The following is a 25400-nucleotide window of genomic DNA, read 5'->3' on the forward strand; positions in this document are numbered from 1 at the left end:
GATGGGAAGGGCTCTGAGTCTGGACTTTATTAGTTGGTGCTGGGAATTTATTAAGGGGTTTTCAGCAGAGGGCTGACATGATCATATTTGTGTCTTAGAAAGATGATCCTGATGGCAATGCAGCAGTTGAACTGCATTAACCCAAGCATTAGCTGTACCACATTTCCCTCTCCTACCTCCTCTAGGGTCACTGTCTTTGAGTATAATTTATAAAGAGTAAGTTTACCTCACATTTCTTGTGGCATCATCAACTTAGCAGCTGTTTCTCCAAATTTCACGTACCTTCCCACCCATCCCAACACCACCTCAAGGGCTCCACTTGGCTTGGTCCCAGTCACGTAATGGAACCAGGGTGGGGTTCTCTTCAGAAAATGGGAAGGCCACACTCATCTGTATTGTACCATCCTGGAATGCTCCACCCTACCCAGAATCTGTACAGGGTGGGGACAAAGCCCCCAAACATACTAATTATAAGGTATCTGTAGACTCCCCTTGATTATTTGTATAAATTTAACATTGGCTCATATTCTTCTAGATGTTTCTTCCACATTGTTTTTAGGTCTTCATCTGCTAGTAGGCTGTTCTACACATGACACTGCGAACGAGATCATCTCTCAATTTGGTCTAACAACAGACTTTCTGAAAGGGTCGGGGTAACAGAAGGGGGTTTGAACACTGGAGAGAAAAACTGAAATCTAACTGCTAAACATTCATCCCCAGTGCCCCCAAATTAAATGATTTGCTTACAGACACACCCAGTTCTTGCATTGTTCTCCTGTCTTGAGGTCTGCCTTCTATCTCTCTCCCAAGAGACAGTCCTTCTGCAAGCCTTGCCAGGGCCAGTCATCAACCCTAAGGCCTACTGGCTGTTACTGTCTGAAAACTTGACCAAGACAACCCATGGTACATAGTAACCATAGCCACATTCTTCTGAGACCTAAGTTACTGTGGTTCAGTCTGCCGTCATGAGAGGTGGGCAGTGTGCAGCAAAGAAGGCCACTGAGGGCTTTTCAGGAGATAAATCCATCAGGATGTGCCTACCTATCCTTCAGAACACAGTTATAGTGCCCCTTCCGCAGGAAGCCTGCCTGGTGCCCAGGGCCAGCCAAGAGACAGGGTCCACTTGTCCGGAGAATTTGTGTATCACACATCAGATGCCATGCCCCTGTGTGTTCCGTTTATTATTTTTTTAAATAGAGATACTGGGGATTGAAGCTAGGACCTCTTACACGCTAAGCATGTGCTCTACCACTGACTATACCCACACCCCAGCAATACCTACTTTTGAGGTGAGAAAACAACCTTAGGTTTGTATATTCACTTCCTACTTAGTAGCAAATTACAACAACTTTGGTGGCTTAAAACAGCATACATTCATTATCTTACAGTTCTAGAGGTCAGAAGTCTGCAGTGGGTTTCACTGAGCTAAAACCAGGGTGTAGGAAGGGATATGTTCCTTCTAGAGGTTCCAGGGAGAATCCGTTTCCTTGTCTTTTCTAGTTTTTGGAGGTAGCCTGCATTCCTTGGCTTGTGGCCTCTTCTTGCGTGTTCAAAGCCAGCAGTGTAACATCTTGATCTTTCTGGCTCGGAATTCTGTTTCTGGCATCACGTCTCTGTCTCTGACTGTGACCTTCCTGCCTCCTCTTGTGGGGATCCTTGTGATTACTTTGGACCCACACAGAGAATCCAAGATAATCTCTCCATTTGGAGATCTTTAATCACATCTGCAAAGTCCTTCACACCATATAAGATAACATATTCCCAAGTCTCAGAGTTAGGGCATGGATATCTTTGGGGGGACCATTAATCTGCTTACTACAAGCTGCACAAGTGGTAGAGTCATGATTCAGATCTAGGCTTAGCTCTGACTCCCAAGCCAGTATCTTTACCGAACGTTGTAGTGAAAGGGAAGAGAAGCAAAAAAAAGAGACATCATCCCTCGTGGTGGGAGGAGAGGGGAGCACCTGGTCCAGATGGACCCTTCAGGGATGACTGGTTATATATAAGAAAGGTGATGGAATTTAGGGCCAACTTGATTTATAGAAACCCTTCCACTTTGACACATCATTTAACAGATGTTTATTGAGCACCTAGGGTGTGTCGGACACTGTTCTAAACCCCAGGATTCTCTAGCAGTGAACAGCACAGCCCCAAATCTTTGCCCTCATGAAGGTCCTTCTAGTGAGGTGTATATTTCCTGGACCTGCCGTAACAAGCAGCTGTAAACTCGGTGGCTGAAAACAATGCAAATGTATTCTTACTCAGTTCCGCAGGCTAGAAACCCTACCTTAAGGTGTCAGGAGGGCCATGCTCCCTCTGAAGGCTCGAGGGGAAAATCCTTCCTCTCCTCTTCCAGCTTTTTGTGGCTCCTAGTGTTTCTTGGCTTGTGGCAGCATCACTCTAGTCTCTGCCTCCCATCTTTATGTGGCCTTTTCCTCTTTGTCCAGTCATTGAACACCTTAAATCCAGGATGATTTCATTTCGAGATCCTGAACTAATTATATTGGCAAAGACCCTATTTCCAAATATGATCACATTCTGAGGTTCTGGGTGGACATGAATTGGGGGAAGGGGACATTATTTAGTCCACTAAGTGAGGGAAGATGGACAGTGTGAAAATAGGTAAGAAAATAGTGTGTCAAATCTAGTCACTCTTAGGAGGAAAAATAAAGCAGAGGAGGAGGGTTGCTTGCTGGCAGCAGGGGTTCAACCAGTGGGTCCTGGAAGCCCTCACTGAGAAAGGGGAATCTGAGCCAAAGCCCAAAGGAGCACACTCTGCTTTGGGGGTGCCCCCCTTTGGAGGTTATGGCCTCATCTAGCTGAATGGCCAGGAGGGTGGTTTGAAATGGAAGACAGTCCTAATTCTACATCTGTCCCTCCTTTCCTTCCAGTCTGGGATATGTCCTTGTGCCTGGAGTCTGTGCAGTGTTGCTTCTTCATGGTCCAGTGCGGCTCTAATGGCAGTGATGATGACAATAATGGGACTACGGGTGGCCTCTCCTTCTTGTGCAAGGACCCCATTGTGCCGACTAATTGTGTAGAAGCAAGTAGGACAAGTGTCTGTGGGGTGGAAGCAATGGGGAGCAAAGAGGAATATGTTGTTTGGGCCTTGGGGCATCACTGAATTTCCCTGGTGGAGGCTGTACCCATGCATCTGGGTTACCAAGGCTGCTGGAAGAGATTTGGGCCTTCTCACACTGGAGCAGGGTCTTGGGTGGACCTGAGTCCCCTGGCTTCTTCATTATTTTTGTCAGCTGTTAGAGGAGCTGTGAATAAATCCTACTTATTTCAGAGCAGCAGGTGGAGAGGGGTTGAAACTATGAAGGCACCCCGACAGTGGTCAGTGGCTGGCCCAGGGAGAATGCTCCCTGGACCCAGAAGCCAGTTTTGTTTGGTTGAGCTGGAAACTAAGGTCCTCAAACCTCAGCCTCCAAACTACTTACCTTCACATCTCTTTAATTGGTGCTGCCTGACTCGAACAGGTACCATTAGGAACACCCCTTTTAGTAAATACATGTTTTAATGGAATGGATCTTTTTTTTTAATGACCTTACCTCAGGCAGCAGGCACTTTGAATTTCATAAGTATGTATCGATTGGCTTTTTAAAAACTCAATTGTTTTCACTTGTCTTGGTGACCTGGTACTTGTCCTGTTCCCAGCAACTCCTCCACATTCAAATGTGATGTTCAGATCTTCCTTGGAAGTCCTCCTGCCAATCTTTAGTGGTTTTGCTCTTGTAACGTTTTGTAACATTTGACTGCTTGTTGGAGTGACCATTTCTGAAATGCCCTGCATGGGATTCAGTATTGCTCTCATGAAGATGGGGTTGTTACCACTGCCACCTGCTTAGTGGTGGGGAAACTGGGGTCCTAAGAGGCTAAGGAATGTGCCCTAGGTTACACAGAGAATGTGAGAGAGAGAGAGCAGCTTGGAACCCAGATCTTTCTGACTCAAGAGGTGTCCTTTCCTCATCTTTATTTCCATGCTACCTATTTTTGAAAATGCCTCCCTTAAATTCTTCGGTTGTGTTTGCATTTGGAAATTAAAACACTGACTTTTGCTGCACTCACCACCCACAAAAGAACCACTTGCAATGAAGGCTACAAATCCCTTTTGTGTGAGTGTTTCAGTCTGCAGATGTGTTTTATGTGTGCGAAATAGCTCCAGGTTTCAAGACAAAGGCTGATTTTCCACCATGCCAGTTAAACCAGCCAGCCCCATGAACAAAAATCAGTGAAACAACTTACGCTGGTATCATGGAGACATAGACAAGAATTTAGTCACTTGAAAATTTAATTCTTCATCCAGTTCAGCTAATGCTTGTTGAATACCAGCCATGAGCCAGGCCTGGTACCTAGGCCCTGGGGAGACAAAAATGAATGAGGCTTTGCCCCAGAGAAGCTCATAGGTTAGTGTTGGAAGAAGGCACCAAACAAATAATTTCAATACGCTGTGGAAAGTGCTCTCATAGCTGGTGCTCAAGGTGTGGGGAGACCCCAAAGAACCCTTTAGTCTTGGGAAGAAGAAAGCTTGTGATTAAGAATCTTCCAAGAAGTATGAGCTGTGTCTGCTTCCTCACATGGAAAAGGCAGGCTGACTGTTGCCCTGGTGCGTGTGAGTGATGCACTGGGCAGTCTGGTTAACTTTACCGCTCGGGCCTCTGTCACATCATTACCATTTCGTGTGTGTTTATCTTATATCAGGCAAATTTTTGCCTAAATTCTGTTTCACTTTCCTGTGTAATACATATAATAACAACTACTAATATTTATTGAGGCCTTATTGGAAGCCTCAGTTAAATGTACGTTTTGGGGACAACTCCATGACATACCTTTTTATAAATGTACATTTTTAAATAGATGTACATTTTAGTAACAACGCCATGAGAGAGAAACCATTATTATCTGCATTTCTGTAGCTGGAAAACCTAAGACACAGAGAGGGCATGTGATGTGCCCATTGTTACTGGCTTGTAATTGGCAGAACCACTCTCCCCTTCCTTCACAAAATTCTAGCCAGTCTGGTCTTTAATCAGTTCCTTTCAGGGACCAAGCTTTGAGTGAACTCAGGGTCTTGGCACACACTACTCCTTCTGCCTGGGGTGCTGTTCCCAGCACACTTGATGTGGCTAGATGGTTTTCATCCTTGAAATCTGACCTAAAATGCCATCTCTCTTAACTAGCCTGTCTAAAATAGTTCCTCCCTGTTATATTTTTGGTTTCTAAAGAAGACTTACATCAATTTTAAACTATTTAAATTATTGTCTGCTTATTTGGTTTTTGCCTGTGTGCCTCACTAGAACATAAGCTCATTAAGAAGGAAACTTTGACTGGTTTAGACATTCATGTGTCCCCAGTGCCTATTACTGTGTTTGGAGTCTGGTGGGCACTCAGTAAATGTTTAAATGTTTGTAGAAGGAATGCCAGACAGAGCACTCAGCCCTGGTGGTGCCAAGGTGAATAAGGTGGGCCTTTCCCTTGGGGATCTTACACTGTGATCGGAAAGACAGGCAATCAGCAGCCAGTGCATTGTGCTGTGTACAAGAGGAACGTGTATAAGGTGCCCGTGGGGACACAGAAGAGGGCTCAACTGCTTTGCCTGGAGGCTGGGCAGACATGGAGGAGGTGATGTTGGACTCTAATCGCTATTTCACCAAGTATTGCAGGCCCTCGGACATGCTGCACGTGCCAGGAAGAGCCAGGCAGGCTTCACTGCATGTCTTTAAGTGACTACTCTCTGCGAGGCACCATGTACTAGATACTAGCAATCGATTTTTTGGGGAGCTTGCAGGCTACATAGAGAGACAGACTTATTAGACCACAATTGCCTGGGGATGAGTTTGGAGAGGAAGGCAGGGGCTAGATCATAGTGTCGAGGTAAAGAGATGAGCATGGAGACGTGTATTCTAGGCTCCAGGTCATGAAAGGGATGTAGGTAGAGGAGTTTGATGTTGGTGAAAGGATGCCATTGAAGATTTTTAAGTAGGAAGTGAGATGACCAGTTCTGTACTTGAGAATAACCTAGATGTTGGTGTGGAGATTGACTGGAGGCAGGGAGGAGGGAGGCCAGTCAGAAGGCTGCTGCAAGAGCCCAGGTGAGAGGTGCTGGACGAGGGCGGATTGCAGGAGACAGCATAGAGTGATGCTTGGAATTAATAGGTCATGATCAACTGAATGTATAAGATGAGAAAAAAAGAGCCAAAAATGGTGAATAGTTTTCTAAGTTGATCTTCCATTTGGATTACTGCTCGTTAATCAAGGCGGGCCCGTGTTTCCCAATGTGCACGGCTAGAACTTCTAAACTCTCAATAAAAAAGTTGTAAGATAGTGCATCAGTCATTCTTGTCCTAGAAAGTTACAAAGCCCACAGGCATATTCAAGGCTCTGAAAAGTCCTGCAGTAGAGAAACTCGTTTAATTTTATTTAACTAGTGTTTCCCAAATTTCTTACCAATACAACCCTCCTTTAACACTCACACCTAAAACAACACACTTTGAGAAATGCTGAGAAATGGAATAAAACCTGTATTTTCCTACCTAGCCCAGGTTCTGGGATGATGTATTTACTATTATCTTGACTTCTATGATATTACTATCCTGGAAGCCTTTGAAAATTTTGAGGCATTTGTTAGAGTAGTAAGAATGTGGACACCAGGGCTGGACTGCTGAAATTCACACCATGCCATTGAACCTCTCTGCACCTCAGTTTCCTCATCTTTGAAATGGAGCTGTAACAATAAAATCTTCCTGAGGTAATTGTAGGATCAACGAGTTAATTCCTGGACAGCCCTAGGGACAGTACCTGGCCCCTGGGAAGGGCTCAGTAAGTGAGAGCCCTTGGGAGGGACAATACACACTAGTAGATGAGACTGTGGACTTGGAAGCTGCATTGCCTGGTTTTGAACCTGAGCCCCTCTGCTTACTGACTCTGTGAGTTTGGGAAAACAATATGGAGCCTCCATGCCTCAGTTTCCCTCCTCTGTAAAGCAGGGAAATTTGTTGTAGCTACTTCATAGAATTGTGAAGAATAAATGAATCAAATCATGTGAAAGAACGTCATCTCCTGGCATGTTAACTGTTTTCACTTAAAAAAAAATCTTCTAAATTGTCTCTGTTATTAGCATAATTTTCTTATGTAGATTGACTCTCAGCTCCAGTGATGAAGATCCAATTTTTCAGCTTTCCTGGCAAGTTATTTTGGTCTTGTATTTTGGCATTCCCCCTCACTGACTCTGGAGGCCTTGAATTCAGAGTATAGTTTGTCACAGAGACTTCCTATTCTATTCAGTTGAGATTGGTTTCTTCATCTCATGGGCTGATGATGTTAATAAAAGTCCCTCGATTCTGGGGAACACCTGGCCCCTCCTCTGGGCTCCGTGCGTTTCCTAAAATTGTAGACATCTGTTTCAAATCACTTAGCAGAAGACCTTGGGATGCTCTTGTGGCAAAACCTCCCCCTACCCCAGCGTGTACACAGTCTCCTGTTCTCTGAGAGAGAGGCTGGATTATTTTCTTATTAAAAGTTTTCTGATGTTATATCAGTGTAGAATCTTTGGAACAGGTCACCCCAACCCTCACATTCAAGCCAATTACCTGATATTTAGTTATCAGTTTACTTCAGGGACTGTCTGCTCTTGGTGAACAATTAGATTAGAGGATACTGATGAAATTCGAGTGGCAGGAAGTAGAAGTTACATTTCTGAGTTCAGAGTTTCTATTTCAAGGTTGAGTAAGTGGTAAATTTTTACTAAGAGATTCTAGTCTAATAGAATCAGAGTCTCAGGGTCCCCCAGCACATCCCATAGGCATTTACCTGCCTGAGAACATCAGCTCCTTTTCAAAGGTGGGTCTCCCTGGTCTTTACGTTGGCATGAAAACAATTAATAATTTAAGCCATACTCTTTAAAAAATAGAAATACTGTATAAATACAAAACTGTAGTAATAAATTTAAAAGTTGATCTAGCTGGGCACTGTTCCCAGACTACCAGATGAGCAGGAACACAAGTAAGAAGAAAAACTGCTATATAATGCAAATGGCTTCAGTCTCATTGTTTCCTGCTACTCTTAGGTTGCAAATATAGAGAATTGAAGTTCCATTACAGATAAATAGGTTTTGTGGGCTAACCTGGAAACCTAATCACTGTTTATAACATTATTTCTATGGGGAGAAAAGTATTCCGTATTACAAACAGATGGTTTGCAAGCAAAATTTTGAAACACAATAGCTTTGTGAGTTGGGGGCCTCCTGGAATTTTAACCTGCAGTTGGATGTTTTGTATTCAGGGCTGATGGATGAAAATTAGAGGATTCTCAGTTTCCCCACTTCTGTGTTTCCCTCCCAAATCCTTGCTCCCCTCTTCGTCCTAAAAGCCTTCTCTATTCTCTGGTCCCTGGGGCCTCATCTGCGTTACCTCATTCTGACCCAGCCCCACCCTCCAAACACTGCTGGGGCCCCAGGAAGCCAGGAGGAACTCTGAGTGTTGTTCTTTTTGTGTACATTATTAAATGGCAGTCAGGGCTCATAGGCGACCATGCAGCCCAGTGACCAAGAGTGTGGCTCTGAAGCCAGACTTCTGCCACGTGGAGCTGTGCAACTTTGGCACGTTATAGCACTTCTCTGAGCCGCTGTCTCATCGCTATAGAATTAGGTGGTTGTGAGGACTAATAGCAGAGGACTGTAACTAACCAGAAACACTCAGAGCAGTGCCAGGCCCAGGGCGTTTCTCCACGCAGTTACGTGGTGGGGTAGCTACTCAGGGACATCAGGGTTTAGACAGATTCCACAGGAAGCAAAGCCACTGTTTGCAAACACTTTCTGAATTCCAAACAGCAAACTTGGAAACAAGGGTCTGGACTCTCTCTGTTCATAAGTCAGGGCCCAGGGAAGTTCTGAACATACTTTTTTTTTTTTATGAATTAGGGGTGGTCCACATACTTACATAGTTGAGTGGTAATACTAAACTCTTATTATTTTGGATAGATTAAGCTCTATAGCAGATTTTTTTAAACAAGCCTTCTTAAGTAGTTTCATTCACTAAATTGTTTTCACCTACCAAAAGTTTGTTTTTCTTCAGGCAATTATTTCTTTGCATTTGAGCTTGTTCTGTTTTCTAATTTGCATATAGACTAATATCTGCACATTGGCTTTATCTTGTAGGCATGAGATCTAGCTGGAAATAAGGACTAGAAAAATAAAATACTTAGGATTTGGGGATAGACCCTCTGTAGAGCATGGGGCCATAGCATAAGATAAGAAAAGCAAATATATATCTTCAGTTTTTTTCAGAATGCCCTCATTCTTATTTGAATCCAGTTTTCTTCTTATTTGTGGCCTGAAGAAATGGAAATGAAGCCAGTTAAGAGATCAGCCTTTTTGAGAGCGCCTCATTGAGACTTCACCAAGAGTCGTGTCTGACAATGAGATTTTAATTTTATTTGGACAGAGGCTTAAGTGTCTATCACTTGACCATCGCTTTCACTGATACGTAGGAATGAGAGTGATAGCTTTCAAAAGGGGACCATTTCAGAGTAACTGGGTTTGTTTACTAAAACGTGGGTGCTATAAGATCTGTTCCCCCTCCTTAAGAAATTGGAATATGTGGATAATGTGCTGTCATGAAGATTTTATAATCTGCAATATTGGAGAATTAATAAGATGTTGTTTGACATCTGGTTCTATATTCTTGGTGTCATGGTTTGCTTTTTTATTTTTTTATTTTTATTTTTCAACTGATGAGAAACAAGGAATGAGAGCATAGACATTTCAGAGGTATTTTATAAACAAGGAATTTAGGTTTAATTGCTTAACATGGTTAAATTTTATTTTTACCTTATACAAAATAGGAAATGTAAGGCCTATTACATATATTTTTCCCCAAGACATGAAAGGAAAACCTCCACTTCTAATTTGTTCCTTCTCTGGCTCCAGATTCAGATTAGCTGACATTAAAAACAGTGTCTTTGCTATAAGTAGGAGTCAGACATAAATCATGAGGAAACTCTAGAAAGAAAAATCACCTACAGGTAGGACCTATAGAGATTTCATATTTCATCCATTCATTCAAAAATATTTATTGAAACCCTAGTATTTGCATATCATGCTGCCAGACACTGAAGGATCTGTGGAAGAAGTGTTAGAGACATCCTCCCTTCCTCTGAGAAGCTTACAGCTTACTTGGGGGGAATGACATAGATGTATGTATGAAACAATTAAGTTGTGATTCAAGGCAGCATATGATTAAATACCAAAATGTGTGGTTCCGACAAGAAATTCTATAGGAGTTCAGAAAAGGGAGTGATAACTCAGTGGCACCACTGTTTTCTGCCTACAGATTGGCAAATTGTAGCACTATTTGTATGAAATATTTTACACTTGTTTTTTTGGCAGCCTCAGGCCTTGACTCCCAGGCAGTATTAAAAGCCTACAAAAATATTTGTTCTCCAGTCTCTCTGGCTTTTTTCCCCTTCCTCTTCTTCTTTAGGCAAAGGAAGTGCCTTATACAGACCAGAATGTCCCTGAGAGGCAGGTAGCTTTTGTCCGTCAGCATCTCTTTTAAATACAAAGTAGGGACCCAGCCCTGTCATTCTCTGTGTTTGAATCCAGCAGCACATGTCCCTCCAGTGCAGGCTCGCCCTGATATTGAGAGGTTTAATTTGAACTTAACGTCCGTGACGGACGAACTAGCCATCCAGGGTCAGATAAATTTATGGCTTTGGAGGATTGCTGATGAAAATCCCCATGGTCATGATGTTGGTGAGGGAACTGACACAGATGTAGGAGCGTTTGGACCCAGATGTGCTCCCTGTGAGCTGGGTTCCCCAAAATATTAGAATATGATGACACGCTGGAAGTATTGCGCTGGGGGATGATGCTTAATGAAACTCACTGGCTTCCTGTTCTATTTTTGTCATATTCAAATTAGCGCAGTGCTCAAAGACGAAGCCATGGGGCTTAAATTCTTAAGAATTAAAAATAGAGAGAGAGAAGAGAAAGAAGAAGAAATAAAACGCTTGTGAAGTCAAGCACACTGTTTGGGACCACACCTGGCTCCACTCACATCCTTTCAGGGACTCCCCACAGCTGAATGTGGTTATCATTGAGTTGCTTTTTAATCTCCTGTGATTCATGAATTTTCAGTTTCTTTTAAAACTGTCACTGGTTCTACCCCACCGCTTCATTTTAACCTTAGGCCTGGAGGAGGCATAGATAACAGGGATGCTTTGTTCTGTCCTTGATACTGTTCAGTGGAACGTCCATGGGGCTCAGCACCACTTGGAAATCATGTGGCCCTTGGTGTTCATTCTTCTTGTCAAGTTGGTGGCCCTTCTGGAAGTGAGCATGACCTAGAGTGATCGAGACATCAAGCAAAGCAGTGATCTCGCCTGTCAGTTTCTGATCGTGTTTATCAAAGTTGTTGGTCCTGGCCACAGCTTAAGATGTATTTGCGGGCATCCTCTGAGGCTGGCTGACTTGGGAAAGTAGCCCTGGAAAGTGTTTCACCCAATATCTCTTGATATAATTTGGTATCTGTCTAAATAAATGTTATGTAGCAGATGGTTATGGAATGTCTTATCAAATTCTTGGGAAGACTCTGCCCTTGTAATATTTTTATTTAGTTATCATACTGCAAAGCACAAAATGGCAGCTTTTTTTTTTTTTAAAGAACAAAAAAATTACACAATGGGTTGATATTCTGGGAAGGAATGGCAAACCTAAAATGTATTCTATATGTAATCCCTTTCTTGGGCTGTGCTGTGCTGTGCTAGGTTTTTCTGGAAGGGAGCTCTTTAATTTTAGCATCCACAAGAGGATGTGTTTTGGATCTATTTGGCAATGTCATCTTGAGAGATGGCTCAGGAGTCTAAGTTCAACATGTCCACATTTGCTCTCTGCTCTCAGACATGATGGAAAAAGCACTCTGCTGGTTTCCTGTTGCTTTTCATGGTTTTAGCATCGTGTTCTTATTCTTGCTCAAAATCAATAATCCACTATACAAAGTCTGGCATTTTGTACTGAAGCCAAGTACGAGAAAGTTTTAACTAACGCATGTGTGGGGTTGCTCTTTTTGCTGCCTTTTTTTCTTTTCTTTTTTTTTTTTTTTTTTGACAGGTGTACTTTTAAAGAAGATTGTGTGCATTTAAAGAACTCAGAAAACTGGCTGGATATTTCATCCGGAGCGAAAAAATGCCCTCAAATTCACCTGTTTCGAAGTAGTAGAGATAAGGTAAGAGGAAAGATTTTTAATTTGTCTCTACTGTCTCATTTTACACAACTCATGCTAACTTCCTTCTGTGTATAAACTATCTTTTTTGCGATAAAATAAGCTTAGTTGTGAGAGCCCACTCATTTAGTTACCTGTTATGGAGAGCCTGCCAGATGCCACCTGCTTTGAAAGATAATGGGGATGTAGTGGAGAACAGGGCATTGAATCATGGGCTTGCCCTCGTGGAGTTTGTCATCTTGTGGAGCTGACGATGACCTTCATTTGTTGAAACCGAGGAAGGGAAGGACTACTAGTGTAGTAGAAAAACATATTAATAAAAAGAGAGGGAAAAAAAAGAAATTCAGATTTATGAGCAACAAGACTCCTTAAATGTGGCTTAAGTGTAGAATTTTGGTTTATGGTTCATTTTCCTGACGTGTTCAGGCTGCTTCTACAACTGTCTTGTGGACTTGGCTTCAGGCAGTATTGATAGAGCAGGAGAGAAACCAATGTGGGCATGCGTATTGCAAGTAGGGTCCCTGGGAAAGTCAGTGGGTTCTGGCCGTGGCAGGTCCACCAGGGCCAGCACATCAGCCCTGCCATTGGATGAGAGACAGGAAGCAACATGAGCCCAGTCAAGCATGTTCTGATTCACATACCAACTGCGCCCCATGCGGAAGAATGGAATTCCTGCTTTGCTATCTCAGTGGCTGTAAGGAGACATTTTCTTCCTAATTACAGCTCTTGTATTATGAATAACTGTACAAAATCCCCATCAGCAGCCAGTTGACCTGTCTGTTGAGCTCACTCTGTTTTATTTGAATGCCACATTAACAAGGAAATGGGCCACTTTCTCTTTCCCCTTACACTTTGCCATTTCAAATAGCAAGAACCATACCATTTAAGATGATTTAACATTTAATAAAGGAGAGCCAGAGCATTTAATGAATGATAAGTAATGGAATCAAGCTTTCACGTCAGAACTGATCAGAACTCATGGGTCTAAACTTATTTTGCTGTTGCCACTTTCTGTTGTCCTTGTGTGGGCAGGGATGTGGAGGGTGTGTTGGTAGGGGATGCCAAAAAAAACCCTTTCAGACCCTTCATCCAGGCCTCCACCAGCCCTGAGCCAGAGTGAATAGATTCTGTGAGAAAAATGCTTAAGCATGCAAGTATAGGTATGGCCAAGTTTTTATTGCTCTTATCAGTCTGGAAAATAGCTGACGTTGGTGCTGATAGAAACTAGTAGAAAATACCATGATCAGTAAGTACACCCAGGACTCCAGTGAGTGGTTAAAATTCCACAAGGCTCTTTTTCCTTTATCATTTTGAAAATTTTAAGGGTAATACTTCAGGTGAGTGTAGTAAGGGAAATTTGGTCGTTGAATAAAAAGTGCTGCTCACGCAATTTGCTTACCTACCTTTGAGTTCATGCGTATAAATTAATCACCATTCACATCTAGTCTGGAACATTACAAAGCATGCTTACCCAAACAACCACTAGTGCTTTCTTCCCCACCCTGAGTCCCACTGTGGTTTACCCTAATCCCTCTAGAGTCTTCCCACACAGCCATTACCTCACTCTCTCCAGCCTACCACCATTGTCAAGGTAAAGGAGGTAAGAGTTCAGTCATTTGAGTAAAGCTATTCTTTGAAACCAACTTTGGGCTGATGATTTTAGTAATGTTGATAAGATATCTGACCCCGTCTCTTGGTCATATTATTTCAAAATATTTCCTGTCCTTATGGTTATCTGTGACTTGCCTGAAAGTCTCAGATCTTCAGTTACTTAAGTAATTCCTTATCCTGAACCTATAGAGATGGCAGTCTATGATTTTCACCATTTCTATTAGCTTGGTTTAAGAGTGTTTGCTAACTGCCCATCATGTGCCTAGTAACATTCTAGTAACTTTCTAGGTATGGAAAAAGCCCATATGATACAGAGCCTCTGTTTCCAAGAAGCTTTGTCTCTTTACACAAAACAATTAGGAGATAGTATATCCTCATCACGAAACTGGCATTAAAAAGAAATATTTAGAGCAATTCCAATTGTCTTGGAGGGATTTCATGAGTTTTTGTTGAGTAAAAAATCAAGATGCAGGAAAGTATTACAACATGATCTTACAATGACCTAAAAATGTCCCTGTATGTGTTTATGTATATTGTCGCTATTTGATTATTTAAGCATGGAGAAAAATACGGAAGAATTCATACTAGGTCATAAACATAAGCTCCCCTGATGGAATGACTGAAGTAGTGGAGAGGGAAGGTCAGAGACAAGTAAAAAAGAAAAAGAAAACTGAAATTCTCACATACACAGACAAACACAAAAAAAGGATGTGTAGCATCCCACGTTTGCATTATGTAAAATTTTATTTGTATACCTATAGAGAGATTCTAACATTCAATAAAAATGGCTTATACTGATTAAAAACAGAAAAGGTATAGTAATAAAAATACTTTCTATAAACAGCATGGTTCCTAAGGGAGAGATTAGAAACATTCTTTTACAAATCAGAACGGAAACATGGAGTTCCTCTGTCATTGATACAACCAATGTTGTTTTAAAGTTGTATCCAGTGCAGTAATACAAGAAACAAGTAATAGAAATAATTATTGGAATGGAATAGAAGAAAATAATCATTATTTGCTGATCTTAAGTGGTTATATATCTGTAAATTCTAAATACATTAGCTTTTAAAACTATTCTGATTAATAAAGGTAAAATAAAGTTCTACATGTTCAATGAATATTCATGTATCAGTAACCTTACTACATGTAGTACAGACTGTTACCATCCATTAATAAAAGATCTTATTCATTAAAAACAACAGAATAAACTTAAAGAGTGAGGTATATACCCCATATTTTAAAGTTACTTTTACTATGAGATATATGTTGAAGCCAGCTACCAAAAACAGTAATTCTGGCTATGCAACAGCTTGCCTTAAGCACGTTCTGTAATAATTAGATAGTGGGGCAGTGGTCTACCGAGGTTATTTACAATTCATACTGGGGAAGACTTATTAGCTAAAAGCATAAGCAAATATAAAAATATAATAAAAATTCCACAAGATATTTTCTTGGAAGATATGAAACATATCTTAAATATATCCAAATGTAAATTACATTTCTTGGAGGGAAGATATCATAAAAATGTCACTCTGCCTCAATATGTCTTCTAGATTTCGTGTGATCCCAGTGAAAATTTGAATAGGCTTTGTCTTAAAATTAATGTAAAATTCATCTGGAATAATATGAACTGGTCAAGAATATACAAGATATATATTGAAAAAACAGAACTTTATTTAAGCAAGACCATTTCCAGATGATTGTAAACATGTATATTATTGGCAATAATTCAGGCCAGGACTCTGGTTTATAAATAGGAATGTAGATCCATGGAATAGAGTAGAAAGCTCAGAAATAGATGTAAAAATTTTAAAGATTATTTGTCACAAATTAGGAGGAAACAAGTGAGTTATTTCGTAAAAGTTGCTGAAATAATTGGCTTATGATATGGAAACAATTTAATTCACATTTTTTACATTGAATATAAAGATAAAATTTAGTCTAATTAAGAAATCCATCTAAAAACCTAGCACAGAAAATAATTGAGCATCAGATAATAGAAGTATAATTTTCTTGGCTCTGAAGCAGTATGTTATGTAATAGCAAAAGAAAAGTATTCATATACTTTAAAAAAATCTATATGACAAAAATAAGACGACTAAAGCACATACTTCAGGGAAATATTTGCAACAGGCAAAATATTAATTTCAAAATACTAAAGCTAGAAGAAATGAAAAAGAAAAACAGACACCAGAAAGTAAGCAGGCAGAAGTGTGTATTCTCACAAAAGGAGGTTTAGAGGGTTAGACATAGATACGGAAAATCATTCATCCTCACCAGTTGTCAAATAAGAACAAATTAAAGTGAAAGTAAGGTATGCTAACACCTAGTGATGGTGATGCCAATTAACACAACCTTTTTGGAAAGCAATTTGGCAGTATGTTTCAAAAGTCATAAATACATTCATTCTGTTTAAAGCACTAACTCCAGGCTAAGACTTCTGAAAAGTAATTTGGAAGAAGAAAAACCGTAAGTGTAGAGATGTTACGGCAGCAGCATTTATAGAATTAGAAACTTGGAAATAACCAAACTGTGGCAATAAGAGGAAAGGTTCAATAAAATAAGGTCTGTTGGTAGTATGTTATGTGGCAGGAAGTTCTTTGGCCCTATGGACATTACTAGCTAATTAACACTCAGACTTTATATTTCATCTGACCCTTTGGGTCTTCGTTCTCTCTCTCTTTTTTCAGTGGAGGTACTGGGGATTGAACCCAGGACCTCGTGCATGCTAAGCATGTACTCTACCACTGAGCTATATACCCATCCCCCTCATTCCCTCTTTGTCCAGCTTAATTCAAGAAAGAGCTATTAACCTGATAGGATTCCTACGTTGGGTTCATTAAGCTAAGGCATCAGCTTTTTAACCATTCTTGCCTGGAAACCGAAAATACCTTCAACTCCCTGGATACCCTCTCCTTGCCCTGCATTTGAAAAAAAAACTTACTGTCTCCTATTTTCTGATCAACTCCAACTTCTGCCCCTTGTTCCCCTGAAACTGAGCTCCACTGAGCCATTCCAGCAGGCACTATTAGTCCTCATCTTACTTGGCCTTTTGGCTGCATTCTTGGGATTCTCTTCCATTGCCTTCCACGGCACACCCTCTCCATGCTCTCTTCCTTCCTTCCTGGCCGTGCCTCTGCCTCCCTTGCTGTCTCCTTCTCTCCCTGACTCTAAATATTGGACTTGTTTCCCCAGCTTTGGATCTTCTCTCCTCGCCTCTATACTTTGTCCACAGACAATCCACTCCTATGGCTTTATATACCATCTCTATGTCCATGTCTTCTTTTTCTCCAGCCTAGATTCCCTTCCTGAGCTCCAGGATCATATCCTCTTAATTATCACACAGGTATCTTGAACTAAACATATCCAAAACTGAAGTCTTGACTTTTCCACCCAAAGTCTGTCTCCTGCTTAGTGTGTCCCATTACAATATATGGTATCTCTGTTCACCCATGTGCTCACCAAATCCTCCATGTCCACATGTCCCACTTCCAATCCCAGCCCATGCTACCTCTGAAGAGTATCTTGAAGCTGTCAGTTCTTTCCGTTTCCACTGTACCATCCTAGCCCAGGCTTCTATCATCTCTTAATGATCTCCTAATACTGAGTGGCCCTCCAATTTTCATCTAGTGACTTTCTTATACTTCTACTAGACTATAAGCTCTTTAAGGGCAAGGATGACTGTAGCTCTTTGGTTCACAAAGTATTCAATACCTTGTGTAGCACATGACAAATTTTAAAAGTTTGATGAATGCTTATGGAACAGACTAATGATTACAGTTAGGTAACTACTTTGTGTATGGAAACTGGAAGGAACTGTGGAAAATTTAAAGCAGCTAATGAAAGTAGGATTTTAAAACACTTTCTTATTCTTTTGTTGTGGTATTTGAGCAATGAATTCAATTCAAGGTGTGTGTGTATGTGTGTATACGCACACACATACACATACACACACAGGATAATGTGTGTTAAGAGCCTATTCTCAGGTGTGCAGAACAGATAGAAATGCTGGGTTGAAGCATGAATGAGAGTTCAGCCAGGTGTTGAAGATGGGCTGGTAGGAGTGGTTTGGGGTTCATTTTGATGTTCAGGTCCCCTAGAGACGGTTGGACTTCTAACCATTGACTTCTTGGTCAATGAAAGTTGGACTGTGTGAACTTGTGTTCTTCCAGCATGATTCTAGGGCTTAGAAATAGAAATTTTTGAAAATGGAAAGATGAGGGTAAAATCCCAGGGCTAGAAAAGATTTAGCAAGTTTATCAGAGGAGGAGAGACAGCAGGTTCTTAGCTGGCCATGCAGAGTCTGAGTGGAGGGCAGTCAGAAGTATAACAGCAGGTGGACACCGCAAGATTGTGTGGGTAGTGTCTTCATCATGGGTAATAAGGTTACCGCTCACTTCCTGTGCTTCCAGCTTCCTAATACTTAGCCCATTTCTCCACCAGATTCCCTTCAGGCCCCTGATGCAAAAAGCATTTCCCACTGGCATATTATTTTCTTTAATTTTCCTCTTTTTACTTTTTCTTTTCTCCTTTTTTTTTTTTTTTTTTTTTTGGCTAAACATAAATAAAAAAATTTGTGTTTGGATGGGAATATTTAACATCATAAAGATACAAAATATCCTAAAATTAATGCATACCTTTAGTTCAATTCCAGTTAAACTTATAGTCTTCTCACCCTATTTGGATAAAATGGTCTTAAAGTTTATATGGAACAATAATGTATAGGAAATGCTAAAAAAAAACTATGAAAATAAAAATAGGTTGCCATAAATATATTTAAATCCACAGTAGTAAAAATGTGATGACATTGGAATAGAAGTAGATCAATAGATAATTGGAACAGTGCAAAGTTCAGAAATAGCTTGCAGGTATATGGTGATTTAATATATGACAAAAGTGGTATTTCAGTTCAGTGGGAAAAAACTTGTTTTTAGTAAATGGTTATTACATAGCGGATTAACTATCTGGATAAAAATAAAGTTGGACTCTTATACTATATATAAAAATAAATTCCAGATGGATTAAAGACATAAGTTTAAAAAATAAAACAACAAAGATGGTGGAATAATACGTGTATATAAGCAAGGGTTTGGGAAGAACTTTATAACCAAGACAAGAAACCCTGTATTTGATTACATAAAAACACATTGTGTAGGGTAAAAGATACCACATGTGCGAATTGCAAGATAAACAGTAGATTAGGAGAAAATATGTGTTGGAAATACGACAGATAAGGATTAATATCTGTGCTATACAAAGAGCTCTTTAAAATTGATAAGGAAAATACATACAAAGCAGAAAAATGGTCCAAGAATATGAATATTCAGTTCACAAAAGAGCAAATTAAATAGCCAATAAAACATCTCTTTCTTTGCATCAGCAATCTGAGAAATTCTCATTCTATGGCAGGTCAGAGGATGAGTTCATTTAAGGCACTAGGATGGGTGGAAATGATAGAAAAACAATGATTTGTTTCCTGAATCATTTTCCCCACACAGACGACAGTGACCGTGGTGGGAAGCTTCTCTCCAAGACACTCAGAGTGCATAGTGAAGAATGTGGACACCGGCAGGATGCTCTGCAAGGGCAAAAGCGTATCCAATGAGACCTGCACCTGCAGCATCCCGACCAGAGCAATCTACAAAGGCAAGTGTACTCTGCTGTTTTTCTGTTAGAGAGTAAAGAAGGCAAGAGTAGCTCCTGAGTTCAGATTGGGAAGCCAGTTAAATGAGAGACTCTTCAGAGTCCCACCCTGTAGACTCACTCTCCCCCTACTCCCTGCTTCCTGTTTTTTCCCTTGGTCACTCCCACCTCTGCTTTACTCATCCCTTGACTGCAGGATGCCACTATCACGTGTGACTGGAGAATGATGGAGGAGGGTAAGTTGATTAGGCAAATGGAGTCAAGCCAGAGACCATTGAGCTGAGCTACCCAGATGGTTCCGATAATTCAGAGATTTGAAAAGCTGGGAATGCCATTGGTGAGATGAGAAAACAGAATGGCCAATATTCTATCATGTTTAGTTCATTGCATTCATTCATTCATGTAGAAGTATTTATTGAGCATCTATGTGCTAGGTGATAGGGATACAGTGACCAAAAAAGACTGACCTGGTCCTTGCTCACGGTATTTATAGCCTCTTGGGGTGGAGACAAGTCAACAGCACATTATAGCACAATGTGTAGCATGCAGGGCACGTAGTGCATGAAAAGGGCACCTAACTGGACTTAGTGGGTAGGAGAGGGGACAAGGAAATCTTCCTGGAGGATGAGCAGGGTTGATCCGGACAAAGAAGGGGAAGAGTATTCCAAGCAGAGACCAACCAGTGTGATGGCCAGGAGAGAAAATCTTTGTTTGAGGAGCCAAAAGAGGTTCTTTATGGCCAAGGCAAATGGGATCAGGACAGGTAGAAAGCGGAGTGATAGAAAATGAATACCAAAGACATTACAAAGTGTCTGGCACAATGTATCCATTTATGATCAATACATTTTGTCAAATGAATGGCTGCAGGTGGAGAATGGGGCTGGTGGAGGCGAGGAAGTTCTGAAGATCAGATAAAAGGAAAGCTGTTGCAGTGATCCAGGTGAAGGTGACTGAGAGCTGAAGTAGTTGGAGGCAGATAGGGATGGAGAGAAATGGATGGATTTAATGGATGGTTAGGAATTACAATGGACAGACGGAGGATTCCTGAGTCCCTTTGGATGAGAAAGACTAAAAGTAGAGTCAAGTTCATGGTTATTAAAAGGCAGGTCTTGCTCACCTATAAAATATACTTCTGAAGTATTTGAGATTACCTCGGAAAGCTAGTTGATTGCTTTTAGAGCCTCCATCAGTTGCACCCGACCCTTTGCTTGCCCTTTTCTCTGAATGCCTTGTGTATCCTGAGCAAGTGCACAATCCACCTCCCACCTTGTGCACTCAGCCAGCCAGTGGCCATTGCCAAACCTTTGTGGCCAACAGTAGCCTCGCCCCTTTCACCAAATCCTGTAGCCTCGTCCTTCTGCTTTGAAAAGTCACCTCTTCTATGTAGTCTTGACGGATTCTGCTCTGATCATCCCAACACCCTCTGGGTCCCCCACAGGCACACCGATCTTGATTACCTAGGTGCTACATGGACTCATAGGATGTTTCCTTGACTATACTGTCATTGTGTCTTTTCACCTAAGTTATTTTATCTCTTCTAGAATCACTGTGAATGCTTCCAGAGCAGAGATCGTATATATTCATTTCCTTGTGACATTTCCCAGCAGTGTTTTGTGCACAGTTGATACTCAGAGAAGTATGACTTTTGCTAGTCTCCATCACTGGACACTTGGAGATTCCACTGACATGTATTTTCTCAGGGAGTCCCTCAGTGCTTACTGTCCATGTGTTCATTCTACTAACATTTATCAAGTGTCTGTTCAAATACTCTTGCTGAGAGGTCATGCCAGCCCTCCAAACCTCCTCGTCTTTGGAACAGAGGATTATCATTTCATGCATACTCACTTTATGTGAACAGAATTTTATATGACATCCAGGCTTTCAGAATGAATGTTATTGCTGCAGAGAAGCACCTTAATATAAGGCTTCTCAGACTTTAGGAATCACAGACTAATAAAATTTCAGTAAGAAAATGAGGGGTGCCAGCAAAGTTAGGCCAGCTTCTTATTTTTGTCAAGGAAAGAGTTTTCATTTTAAAAGTATCATCTACTCCTGCCAGTTAATTCATCAAAGGAAGAAGATATTAATACCAAAGTGGGTGACAATGAAAACATCCCAGGGTAGCACTGGTCCCTGGACACAACAGGATTTGAAAGGCACCCCTCCAGGCTGTGGCACCCAAACCTGGTTATACAGTCATTGCATGGGGAGGATTACAAACAGCTTCCTGGACCTACTCGGGCCTGCTAAATCAGAATATGTAAGAATGCGTCCTGGAAGCTATGTTTTCATCAATTTCTCAAATGATTCTGCTGGACAACTGGGTGTGGGAATCCCCTTGGATTGATTAGAGTATGTATGTTAAAGAAATGCAGGAAATATGCCATTTCTATAATGGTGACCTAGCAGTTTTTATCTTTCTTATTACTTTATTCTTTTGGGGTTTTCTAACAAATGGGTAGGTTTTCAAAAGAAAATAAAATCTTCATCATAGATTTGGCAACAGTTGACTCCGAGAAGATCATGGATCGCAGCCCCGGGGGAGCCACACTTTAGAGTTTGTTCGGTAAATACTTGTGCGGATTTTTCTGAAGGTGCAGGATTTCCTCTCTAACATTGTAGTTATCATGTTCTAGGCAGTTCTCGCTCAGTGACTTGTTTTATTCTTATGCTGTGGCCAATTACAAACTGAGATAGTGAGCCCGGGGAGAGTATGAAATGTAAATGGGCTGTAAAATGGCTTTTTCCTAGTGATTATCCATGGGAGGCTTGGAACACGAGGTGGGCCTGGGTCTGTTTGGAGGTTTGTGCTGTGCACTTGGGCTGCCTGGCGTGAACGGCCCACGGGAAGGATCCACGTACTGATTGAAATGTTCGCGAACAGCTGGTGCACACACCCCTTCTGTGTGGAGGAGGGAAAAAATATTTAGTTTTTGCATTTACAGCTTTGCTTGATGATAGCGGGGCTCCACCATAAATGACTTTATCCCCTTCTTTGTTCCAGATGTTTTAATTGTCAACGTGACGGTCTCCTTCGGTTCTTGGCATTTGTCAAAAAGATTCAACTTTACCAACTGCTCATCATTAAGAGAGTAAGATTTTATCTGAAATTTAATTATGTTCTCATTGGCTTTAATTTATTTATTTGCTTTACTCTTTGATTTCCTAAAGAACTCTTTTGTGCAGTAGAACTTTCCAAGGTGCCTTTTGGAGCGTGGCCTAACGGGAGATAGGAGGGCCCCTTAGCTAATAAGCTGGCTCATTCAAGCCTTAATAAGTAAGGTGGAGCAGCAAAGAGGCAAACAACTGTGCTGAGGTGTTTTTTACCCACAGGGAAACATGTTTTCCTCAGATGGAGAGATGGCCTTGAAGTAACAGGAGACGGGGGGCTGCTAGGTCCTCCCCTGATCAGAGTGGCTTTGGGAATTTGAGTCAAGGGAGAGAGAGTGAGCATGAGATGAGGGAAGTCACAGTCAAGGAGAAGGACATGAGACAGTCTCTTTCATCAGAAGAACGTGTGAATTGTGCCCCCTGTTTTTGTACCATGTTTGGCCCTGTTGAGCTACATACGCCGCTGAGTTAGCCACACCTCACTCTTGCTTCTAAAGCAGAGGGAAGACAGAGGAAATGTGTTTCCCAGATTCCTGGTTTTCCAGCTGGAAGATGGGATGGATGTTCCCATGGAAAAATGGGAAACTGGATTATTATTGATTCAATAGTTCATTCAGTGGTTTGATTGACCAACTATGTGAGTACCACGTGTGGATTTCTTTGGGTCTGGCCTGGGGACCCTTGTTTCCACGGGGAAAGTGCATTCAAACTCGAAACTGAGCTGGGAGGCCACTCTACAGCTGTATAAACAGGAGCCACTGGACTTCATCTTTACTGCTGCGGCACTTTGAAAGAGGGACTGAGTTCAGTGATTTGTAACAAACAGGATGAATTCAGGTTAGGAAAAAACCAAACTTGATACAGAAAGTCTCAGAAGTCCATGAAAATAGGAAAAAGGAAAAAGAGGAGGGAAGTTAAGTAGAGTTTTGTAGCTCAAGGAGAGTTTGGACTTAGTACAGCTCCCCCATCCCCAGTTGCAGGCGCCTAGCGGGAGGAAATGACTTGCCCCAGGTCCCACAGCTATGTAATTAAAACCAGACCTCAGACCCACAACTCCCCGGAGGGGAGTGCCCTTTTCCTTGGGTGCCTACTTCCTCTTCGAAAAGCACTCAGTACAGTCATTACACCTGGGGGATAGCGACAGGCATGCACATCATGAACCTACTTCTAGTGCACTTCAGTGCCAGATGAGCACTTAAGCGAGTCTGTACTTTCTTCTCCCATCAAACCTGCAATTTCTATAGGTCAGAACCTCAGGATGCTTCAGCACTTTTTGAAGAATATATGAAATACGAATAGTGCCCCCTGTCCCTGGGCTGAGGCTTCCTCTTGCCTCCCTTGGCGGCGTTTCCAGACCCACCTCGATTTCCATTTTTATCGTTCTTTCTCTGACTCCGATTATCCTATTAAGTGCTTTTCAACTCTCCCGCTGTTATCCATGCATGATAGGTTATTTGATTAGTAGACACAATTCTTCCTTAATTTGATTAAAAAGCAAACAGTGGCACCCCGTTTTCTCTGCTTGCCAGATAAATACTTTTAGTTTCCCACCTTACAGGCATTTGGCGGTGTTACTGCTCCAGTGAGTGAGGATGGGCTCTTGGGGGTACGGTGGAGGGCAGCGGGGAGAACAGTCTCCAGAGGGAAACTTACCTGAAGGTAGACAAATAGCAGAAGTGGATTCAGAACTCACAGATTCACTGGGTTCTTATTATCTACCGACACAGCAAGCGACCCCAGCTTCAGGTTTCCATAGCAACACCCCAGCAAGTGTAATGATGGTCCATCAGCCTCGAGGGCTGCCCAGAGCAGGGCACAGAGTCAGTACTCTCTCCCCAGCGTCAAAGGACTGTCCTCTCTCCCCTGGGTTCATGACAGTCTATCCAGGGATCTGTTTTCTTCTGTAAAGTGCTCACACGTGGCATCACAGAGGGAAATTCTAGGATATGAATGAACATTTTCCTAAAAATGTAGGAATTAAGTTGGTTTTCCGTGTTGCCAGATGCCCAGTATGCATTGGAACTGGCTGTGCTTGGTGTAAAAGTGAGAGAAAATGTATCCATCCCTTCACAGCTTGTGACCCTTCTGATTACAAGACAAGCCAGGTAAAGTAACATTTTCGGTATTAGAAGGCTTAACCAAAAATAAATGTTTGTGGCCACCCAGTCCCAGCCTGTCTTTTGTGTTTATTTCAAACTCTGAATTTTCCACCCATTTGGATGTTGAAGGGATGTTCTTTATTTCAGGAACTCTGTACAGTTGCTTTTGAGAAATGGGCACCACCCAAGACAGTAGGAGGAGGAAGATACAAGGAAAATAAGAGTAACAGAACTAACCAAGGCTTGCAGGTCAGACCCTATCTTTGCATCAATAATGGGAAAAATCCCCCTTTACATGGCAATAACAACTCCTACTACTTTGGGTTCCTTTTAAAAATTCCCTGTTTTACTTTCTACCAAAATTCCCTTTTTTACCTTTGGTTTTTAACCAGGTTTCATTTAGTTGGCTCAATAAATCAAAGGCTGTACACTCACATAAAAGAAATTAAAATTCTGTAATTATGAAAAATGATGTTCCAGTAGAAGTAAAATTTTAAAGGTGACTTTGTGGCTCACTCAGGGAGAGTTAGAAGGAAGTATATAGCACACAGCACTGAGGGGGTTTCAATTTTTAACCACATATTATAATTGCATTTCTGAGGGATTTTTGAGGGCTGGGTGTGTCTATGCAAAATATACAAACTAATCTCCTTGGATTGTTTTTCTTTACTTTGTAGAGATGATCTAACCAGTAGTTAATAGTGCCAAAATG

The 25400-nt window shown here is 41.4% G+C and overlaps 1 protein-coding gene across 1 annotated transcript in view; it reads left to right on the forward strand.

Annotated features, from left to right (window-relative positions):
- Positions 1-25400, forward strand: part of PLXNC1 (plexin C1) — a 138490-nt gene that overhangs the window by 40514 nt on the left and 72576 nt on the right. Inside the window, exons 5-9 of the mRNA XM_010989952.3 lie at positions 12110-12224; positions 19334-19481; positions 22483-22570; positions 24592-24694; positions 24836-24937. Coding sequence (XP_010988254.3) covers positions 12110-12224; positions 19334-19481; positions 22483-22570; positions 24592-24694; positions 24836-24937 — 556 coding nt within the window. The remainder of the gene's footprint in view (positions 1-12109; positions 12225-19333; positions 19482-22482; positions 22571-24591; positions 24695-24835; positions 24938-25400) is intronic.

Source organism: Camelus dromedarius, chromosome 11, assembly GCF_036321535.1.
Source record: "Camelus dromedarius isolate mCamDro1 chromosome 11, mCamDro1.pat, whole genome shotgun sequence".
NCBI classification, from domain to species: Eukaryota; Metazoa; Chordata; class Mammalia; order Artiodactyla; family Camelidae; genus Camelus; species Camelus dromedarius.